Genomic DNA, 9,871 nt, shown 5'->3' with positions numbered 1-9,871 from the left:
TTACTCTGAGATGATGTTGTTTAGTCTGTCATTGTTATATATTTGAATGTGACATCAGTACTCACGGTCATTGCACTGTGTGCCTGTGTAGGAGGTCATGGAGCAGTCACAGGTGTAGTTCTCCCACTGCTGGATACAAATACCCATGTTGGCACAGGAATCCTCCTGACAGGTGGTGCTGGGACCTGTGGAAGTCCAGCCATGCCCAAACAAAACAAACACACACACACACACACACAAACACACAGACATATATGGACATGGTTATCCACACTGCACTGCTATTTGAAGAACAAAACACACACACTTCTAACAACATTTAAGTCTACAGGCAATAGTGAACGTGATATTGACAAGTTGTTTTGTTTCTTCAATCCACTATGTTGTCGTGTTATCATATTGATATTTGAATGATACATACAAAATTCCAACTGTTTTGTGAAACTTCAAAACAGGAAATGTTCACTATATCTGCTTTATGCAAACATGTAAATGAATCTGAACAAATAGCAGGCCAACCATCAGTCTATATAAATCATCTATAGGTAAATGTGTTTAGTGGAAACTTACCTGGTGAAATGATGCGAGCTGCTTATGTTAAAGGAGCTGTTCAAGACCAAGTGAAGTGCCGATGGGTTGGAGGAAGGATGGAGTGTGGGAACTTACAATGACTACAGTGATATCCTGCTGTTGCATTGATCTGGTTCAGGATTTAATGTAACAACAGCCATGTCACTTCTGCTGAAAAGTGTTTGCCGGCAGTGCGGTACCACTATCTAGTGGTGGTACAGTGTATTGCCACAACCTGAGCTGCCAACTTAAAAATCATGAATGGGATTTGATGTTCTCTCTGTCTGAAGACACACAAACCCATTTTATGTGATGACACTTTGTAATGAAATGCAGGCTGTAAATGACAAAACAGTTTAAATGACTCATGAACTGACCATGATACGGAGGCAGAAAAGAAGGAAAAGCAAAACTGACAAGAAAATAAACTGTACAGGAACACAGAAAAATGAGACATTAGAATGCCACGGACAAGACCAACAAACCGTGATTGATGACATTTTATTTTGAAAAATAAATTAATCAACCATTACTTTCTTGCAGTACATACAGTGCAGGGAATAACATTGTTATCAACCCCAGTGAGATTGTCTCAAAGAGGAGCATATACAGTACACAGAGTATTATTTTCTGTTTTGATTCAAATGAAATATTAGCTAACACATTAATTTGTCTAACATGGGGCTCTAGAAGTTAATGCTTAAACACAAATAAAAAAACATATGGTATACCCAATGTCCAACTGAATGATATGGTGGACATTAGAAAAAAACTGTTACACAGAAAATGACTTCCATGCAAACAACAACAGGTTGTGGAGTCTGGCCCAGAACCTTCAGAGGATGACAGAAATGGGCAAAAAAGAAAGACTTGCACAGAAGATGGAAACAACAGTGACATTTGCTTGCTTGTGCAAAATGTTTCAACAGCCTATTTTGATGCAGTTATGTACATAATATGCATGAAGAATTGTAAATTAACACAAAACAATTTAAAAACTTTGGCAAGTTTTGCTTTGTGAACAAACTGTATGGTCTGGAGTCCAGGTATTTCCTGATAGAGATTCCCAATGGGCATGTGTAAAACTGCACAACTACATTCATAAACTTTAAGGATTAAAGGATTTGTTTTTTTTTGTTTTTTTGTACACCTGTAATTGACCGTTTCCTAAACCCCTACCCCAAACAGTAACCCCAGTCCTTGATTGTATTATTTCAAAACTTAGGTACGTTAGCAGAACGCTGACCTGAGACCACTTTGCTAAACTCACAGGTTAGTCCTCATCCAAAAAATCCTTTATTATGCATCATATTGTAAAGATGTGATGATTCAAAATACAAATGTAACATTTGTTACACGTCCATGAATGTATTATGTTTTCTTAAAATAGTGCACTTCAATCCAGGGGTTTCAACCTTTTACATGTCATCATCCATCATTAACTGGTTATGTTTATTATTTTCTTCAAATCTGCCAGATGCAGTGCAATGCACATCCATAGAAAGCTCGACAGGCATAGCAACAAACCTCTGGGGAAGATGGCTTAGTGAACTATCAATTAAAAAGTTTTACCGCAGTGCAAAATCTTATTCTCAGTGTGAATGTCCCTCTGTACGATCAATATTTTTGTACCAACACAGCTGAACCAGCCACTTGTTAGAAGCTCTGTAACTTATTATGATGATAATATTATTCAAAAGTCTCATCACTCACTAAATTCTGAAAAAAACTTCACAAAGCATAGACATAAAAATGAAGCACCTGGCAGTATTTAATGTTACTACACTGGCACCACTGCTCTGATGGTAGTGGTGACAGCACTATCAGTGGGCGACCAATGTGGCCGATAACATGCGTTGGTGTAGGTGAGGAAGTATTTGGCCTGACTCTAACAGTGGGTAAGTGAAGCAACAAGTACAATCAGTAGGATGGAGGGACTCCCACATGGATGAAGGGCTGTGGAGCTACTGTTTGCATTTAGCAGGAAGAAAGGGCTGCCGGAGCCGGAACTGGAGTTGAAGTTTGTGTTGTAGTAGTCTAAGTCAGGCCTGGATTTGAGGGACGGTGTACCTTCACATCCACGTTCAATCTGCCCACTGCGAAACAAGGCGTCATTGAGGAGGTCTGGCAGGCGACCGTTGAGGTCCACTGATGCTAAACAGCCCTGGAAGCCCTCTCTGGAAGCCACGAGTTTAGGCAGGTTGCCATACATGCCTGGACCCAGTCCTGCAATGAACAGATCACCTGGGGCATAGAAAACATAGACACAGTACAGAATTATCTAATGTTAATAGGTCTTCTTAAAAAGAAGCTATCAAATGTTTTGATTAGTGATATTGTACTGGGTAGTAGCATACTGACTGCTCTCTAACCTAAACAAGAGGAAATACAAGTCCAAAAATGTGGTGGAAGAATTATCTTTACATACAACATAGTCGCTGGTTGGATTATATTCAGAATCAACATTTTCTTTGAATGAATGAAGCACAAATGATAAGAAACTGATAAAAATACTTCTGGTCGTGAGTAAAAAAGGCTGTCATGGAGCCGCCCACTGATGATGAATGGATAGGAATAATAAACAAAATCTAGGCTGTCATTTTCCCTCGAGGTCCAAAAAGAGAAAATGTGCTTGATCTGGACCAGGTGGACTGAAAACCTATAAGGTCAGATTTCAGTTGACTTGTCAGAATGAATGAGTAATGGTGTAATGTGACTTTATATATGTAAGTATTATTTTATTGCATTTAATATATTATTATTGTCTCTTTTTCCCCTCAACTCCCAGTAATATTTGAGGTGAAAGCTCTGCATGTTCAATACTATCTAAATTGATAATTGTGAAATGTATTTTTTTTCAAATAGAAATAAAATAATAATTGAAAAAAATTGATAATATGCTACATTTGTTAACAGTAGTGGAGGCAGGACCTGGTTTGTATCCACTGACATCAGGCTTAGGAAACAAAAGCATTTTGGTCAAGAACCTTTTCTGTATTAAACCACATGATCTTTGCTGTAGTTAGTACAAGTGGATATTGTGATGGCAAGATTGGATACTTTGGCGGTAAACACATTTTACTAATACTTTCACTATCAACAGATTTGTTACTTGACAAATACATACGCTAATAATAAATCCTCATTATAAACTGCTTGCAATGAGGCTTCCTAAAAAAGGTAGTTGCGGTTGCAATTTAGTTGTATATGAACCTAATTTCTAGGAAGACAGGGTTGGTACTTCAAAAAATGACCCTGCACTCTGCTACTTCTAAAATAAATACCTTCAATCAGTGAGGAATGTGTGAACTTCAAATGTTTTGACATAAGATGGAATGACTTAAATGTTATCACTTTACAATAGGACTTCCCTTATAAATGGTTTAACTAGTTCATTTATTAGCTTGTTAACACTTTGTAAATCATGTATAAGTTGTTATAACACATTAGATGAAAAGGGCAACAGTGACCAATTGCTTGCCAAATAGTGAGCCCACATGTATCTGTACTGTAAAGCCTCATATCTCATTAGTGAGCTTTCTTTGTTTTCTCAACCATCCAGCATTTGCACCTGCTGCTTCATCACGTTTCCTAAATTTCTAGCAATGAACCACCATCAGGATATTAATGGTCAGAAAGTTTGATTTGGCGGATCAAATTATGGCAGATCACATGATCATATCAAGTGACCAGATTCATCCTCTAAGGCCTCGGTATTGTTGTTTACCTTGACATGTTCTCAGCAGCCGTCCTCATTCTAATCACAGCTGTTGATCAGCTTGTTGTGCACAGTGGATACTAACATGGAGATGCTTTCTGCTGGTTGGTCTCTTCTTTAGGACTTTAGCATTCCAGGTAGAACACAGGTAATAACCTTCCTTTACTTGTTGAACTGCTCACCCATTCTTTATCCTTCTGTTCACACCTCTGTGATTCTCCCTCCATCATTTTCATGTTTCTTCATCTCATTTTACAAACATACATGTATCATTTACAAACACTTATAAAAGGAGCCTTATTGTAAAGTGTGAAACACATCATCATTTATTAATGAGTTGCTGAAACTATTGATAATGCAACTCAATATTAAAATTAATGAGTTGTAAGCATTAACTTGTCTGCCAAATAGTGAGCCATGCAAATGAATACGCTAATTATAAACAATTTATAAAAACTTCCTTATGAATCCTAAAAGCGAAGTCTTATTGTAAAGTGGTACAACTTAAATAATACAATAACAAATGAGCATATAGAAATATATTACTGTATGAAGACTGACTTTAACCTAGGCAAAATGTAAAAAGAATTAGAGGAAAATAATGCATGACTATGAATGAAAGTCATTGGAAGTGGCTGAATATAAAGTGAACACACATGGAGGTATAAACATATAACAGGTGTACTGTCCTGTGGATACCTTTCAGGTCCAGGTTCTTGGCCCCATTGATACTCTGACTGGTTGCTATGGCATCTACTTTCAGTGTGTGGGTGTTACTGTTGTCTCGAGTGATGGCCACATTGTGCCACTGGTTGTCATTCAGGGCTCTTTCGCTCTTGCCTTTGATGAGGTTCGGTCCATTTCCAAGGTCAAACACATAGTGGATATATCTGCAAGAGGAGAGAAGCTGAATGTCACAGAATGCTTCAGAAGTCTTGAGCTTTCTGCCTTAAACGCCTTTTATTACACAAACTGGTCTCCCTGAGCCAGAACCAGAGTGAATTATATAATGCATCATGAGGATTCATCCTCAGTATAATTCCCCATATATATATATATATATATATATATATATATATATATTGTTTTCATGAGGATGTAGACATTGGCATGTTCCTGTCTTCCTGACTTTCCTACATTTGTGCACAAACATGGTATTTAGGTAGAAACTGGATCTGAGTTGTTGCCCTTCGAACCATTTATTTATTTATAACTTATTTATTATTGATTTATTCTGCAGACAAGTGCCAACATAAGTACTTTGAGGAGCTGTGCAGCCAAAAGCACCACTGTGCTCTCCAGTCACGAAGGATTAGACTGGCATAATACTGATGTTGTATAGATATTATATTTGGTTAAAGCTTCACCGTTACTTTCCTAACTTAAAACAGCTTCCATCTTCTTCCCTGCAGACATGTGATGGCAGCAGAGCAAATACATTGATAAACTGAGAGTGTTTGCCTTAAATCATATTCAAATAGATCCACTGCTGTAATATATCCACATTAACAAGCACTTTATTAGGAACACCAACAGCCTGTGGTGATCCTGTAGATCTCACAGGTGTTCTATTATATTCAGGTCCCAACAACTCCTCCAACCTGAACAACCATCAACCCTACGATCCATAGGAGCATCTCCTGAAATAGCATCCAGACCTCAGTTGTCATGTGTTGCCATAGAGATAGTACTGACTGTACCATCAGCAGTGTATACCTACCTTTGTCACCATGGTTACTATAATAATGGTCATGGCCTAGTTAGGTTTAGGAAAAGATGTTGATTTGGGTTGAAATAAGAACTTCCTCAACATTAGACAATCTTTGTTGTCGTGGTTACAATATAAACAGCTAGTTTCACAGCAGGGGTGTGGCGCAGCACTGATGACCTGGCACACCTGTTACTAATCACTCATCAAGCCCTGTATAAGAAACCCCAGCTCTTCACTCACTCGTCGCCAGATTGTGCCGATGTGGTAACTCTTCAGGACAACTTTTGCTGTAGTGAAAGAAACTTTATTTGATCGCACATCCTTGTTCTTTTGAGAAAATACTCATCAGTGTGTCTCCTCACTTCAGTTATTGCCAGAACCAGTGCTGTGCCTGCTCCTGCTGAAGATACACCACCATTACCTGTCACTATACTCACCTGCTGTCTCCATGCCCAATACTCACCTGCATGCACTGGCTTTCCAACTCCAGACGCCACCAGCCTCCACCTGGATCCCTTTCCCCCCTGCACCCCCCACTAAAACTCTCCCTTTGCATTTTCTGAGTTTGGCTTATGCCAATAAAGAACTTTTAGTACATCCATCCTGTCATGTCTGTACCTGAATCCGCCCTGGGGTCCAAACAGAATTTAATACCAAATCGTAACACTGTGTCCTTGAAGATATGAACATATAGACATGATGATAGACATTAAAACAATGAGCCAGTCTGGTGATGGTAGGGAAATAGTATGAGGAATGTCTTCTTGGCACATGTTGGGCCCCTAAGGGGTAATTACCACAACCAGACTGGACATGGTAGGTCAGGTCCATTCTGACCCTACCATGTGTTTGCCTCAGCAGAAAGCTGATCAGAAGATTCATCACATCAGGCTACGTTTCTCTGTTCTTGGTGACAGCAGTGGAACCTGTTGTGGTTGTCTGCTATTGTCCTCCACCTCATTCTTAAGCTTTTCTGCTCACCAGAGCTGTAAAAAGTGGTCACTCTTACTCTGCTCTGAGTAAACTATAGAGGCTGTAGAATGTTAAGATCCCAGGAGGGCAGAAGTCTAAAATCACATTTTTCCTCATGTTTGACGGTAACATTACCTGAAGCTCCCATATGTTGGCTGATTGGATAACTGCATGAATACGCAGGTGCACGTTGTTCCTAAGTGATCAGTGAGTGTGTTTCTGCACTGTTAAAATACCGCAGCCCCAAGGGGGGCTCGAGATCATTTCCGTGCGTAGCCAGATGGTTGTGGAGAAAAAAAGTGTAACATATTAAAAATAAAATAACAGAATGGGGAATGGTTTTACATACATCAGCTATACCCTGATATAATTTATTTTTGAGAGTCAAAGTGTGCTGCATTAGTTTATGATTGGACACAAATAGAAGAAAAAAAATGCTGCTTTTATGCCACAAAAGCTGCATAATGAAGCAACTATAGCCAGTTTTTAGCTATCAAATGGATCGAGTCAGGTGAGTCTCAAGGTGAATCATCTGAAAGTCCCACAGCAGCACCATCAACTGAGAAACGTAAGATGTCTGTGGCAGTTCTGACAGAGCCCCAAGCTGCCAAAAGCTTCAGAAATATCAGCCTGAATTTACACACAGCCAAAACCAAGTTCGAACATCCACAGTTTGTTATTTATTCAGAAGTGCTTGGACACAAAATGTTAGGATTAGGCCTCTCTTGCCCTTTTTCCCCTGATGTGTGTTTTTCTCTGTGTGTATGTGTGTCTGTCTAGCTAGGCTTGGCTTGCTGGTTCCTGCTCCCTCCATCCTCAATCAACACCACACCCTTCAGCAGTATTTAAGACCAATTCATCTCACCATTCTCTGCCAGATCTTTGTGTCATGACTAGTGGTGCCACGCTTCAGCCGACTCCTGCTCTTGTGGATCTCGTTCATGCTTTTTTGATTTTTTGTAACCTGCTTCCTCCTTGCAGGTCCAGTTCAAGTACAGTCCCTGTCTCTCTGTTCACCTCTTCTGGATCGTTCTTCGTCTGCCTGATAAGGTGGAGTACTGTGAGCAGTTCTGTTTGATCTTGATCATCTGCCCCACTCTGTGGTTTCCTTCCACTCAGCTCTGCTCCACTATCTTCAACTAGCCAGCCAGCGGTTTGCCCCTGATTGCCATCTCCAACCATGCCCCCACAACTCAACTACTATTACTAGTTTTCAAATAAAGAACTTCACCACTGTGTTCTGCTTTGTGGTTCCAGATCTATAGAAAACCCCCTTACAACACATCTCTCACATCCACAAAGAAACCTGCATAGAAAGACTGTGCCAGATGTTCAGTGCTGTAATTGTAAATCAGGAGGTCCTGATGCTGCTCTGGCAGGTCAGGGGGAGGAAACTCAAAGAATGCATCAAATCCACAGAGGTTGGAGAACATTACACCTTCAGGCTCTGAAATCATGTTCCAAAAATATTTAGACACCACAAAGCGTTAAACAACTTGCAGCCACCCACTGTATGCTGGCACTGTTGTTGCAAACACCAACTTGTTTCTTCTGGAGGGTCGTGATTGGTAATGGTTTAGAGCCACTGAAATAGATCACCTAAAAATATCTGAGAAACTCCAAGTATCTCAAACCTGTAGTCATTTTTACTCATCCAGCAGTTAGAGAACAACATCATTCATTTGGATTTGTAAGACTGTCCACCTTACATATGAAAGTCTAATATTCTCCCTCTTTTTTGGTCTTACTGATACTGGTTTTGGCGTCTGGTATGAGAAGACTGACTGTGAATCCAAAGAGCAGCTGAGGTGAAACTTGCTGTAACTGTCTAAGAGACAGTTTTATCATAAATTCATGATCATTTTAAAATAATTAAAATGCAATAAATAAGCTGTTAAAAGAGGAATATTGATAAAAGATTTTTCCAAAATATACCAGTATAAAATAATGTTTGGTTGAAACATGAACTGCCCTTTATGTAAGTCTTTGTTTTAATTTGAGAGTAACGAGTCACATGACTTGAGTTTAGTTTAGGGTGTGACTGTGGTATTGTGGGTCAGAATCAGCATAGACGCAGAGGAATGATATACATGCCCATGGGTCAAGAGGCGCACACAGTCATTGTCTTTGATTTGTTTGTATTTTTGTAGATAATTGTTAATGTTCCTTATTATGGACAATGTGATACGTTCTCAGTCTGCTTATTTCATTTGATCACATTTCTGTTGTGCTAACGTGGTTGGGCCTGATTTCTAATGAACACTAGCTTAACATGTTTGAGCTGCTTATCAATGGACACTTGAGCTACCTGCTATAAAGCTCTCTAATGAACACGCTCTAGGTTCATCACTACACTAGGTTAATCACTACAAATGACTTTTATTACATTGGCATATTGCTTTCACATTGTCATTTGATTGCATTGTTAATTGTAATGTTACTATTAAACCTTGACGGTGTCAACATGCAAAAGGTCAACAGGAGTCCCTCATGAATTAACCTTACCCTTTCACCAGTTCTACAGCGATGAAATCATTGCCATCTCCAGAGTTGAAGAGTATGAAGCCATCTGGGGAGGTGGTCTTGAACTGGAAGAAGAGGTGCATGGATGTGTAGGCCTGCAGGGTGGCAAGGCTCAGGTAGCTGCTCTTGGATTTGAAGGTGACAGGGTCAGCAATAATGGAACGAATCCCAAAGCGAGCATTAAGCTCGCAGTAATCGATGTCACCGTTCTTGCACAGGTCGATGTAGAGCATGCCGTTAAATCTGAGAAACCAAAAGGAACACACACTGTAAATAACTTGTTTGTTATATTATTATAACAAATATTATATACAGTCACGGATAATTGAAAGTAAAGAAATGTTTGGATAAGCTAGACCCTTAGCTAAATAAATCTC

At 39.4% G+C, this 9,871-nt stretch overlaps 1 protein-coding gene across 1 annotated transcript in view; it reads right to left on the bottom strand.

Moving 5' to 3' along the window:
* The window catches only part of LOC111661088 (neurexin-3a), a 129,856-nt gene that overhangs the window by 52,013 nt on the left and 67,972 nt on the right, over positions 1–9,871 (bottom strand). The window contains 4 exon segments of the mRNA XM_087176135.1: positions 66–185; positions 2,641–2,814; positions 4,988–5,178; positions 9,477–9,737. Of these exon segments, the coding sequence (XP_087032261.1) occupies positions 66–185; positions 2,641–2,814; positions 4,988–5,178; positions 9,477–9,737 (746 nt within the window).

The sequence above is a fragment of the Seriola lalandi genome, unplaced genomic scaffold (genome assembly GCF_002814215.2).
Source record: "Seriola lalandi dorsalis isolate HSWRI2012SDOR001 ecotype SW California unplaced genomic scaffold, Sedor1 jcf7180002054534, whole genome shotgun sequence".
In the NCBI taxonomy this organism is placed as follows: Eukaryota; Metazoa; Chordata; class Actinopteri; order Carangiformes; family Carangidae; genus Seriola; species Seriola lalandi.
This window is presented reverse-complemented; position numbering and strand designations above follow the sequence as displayed.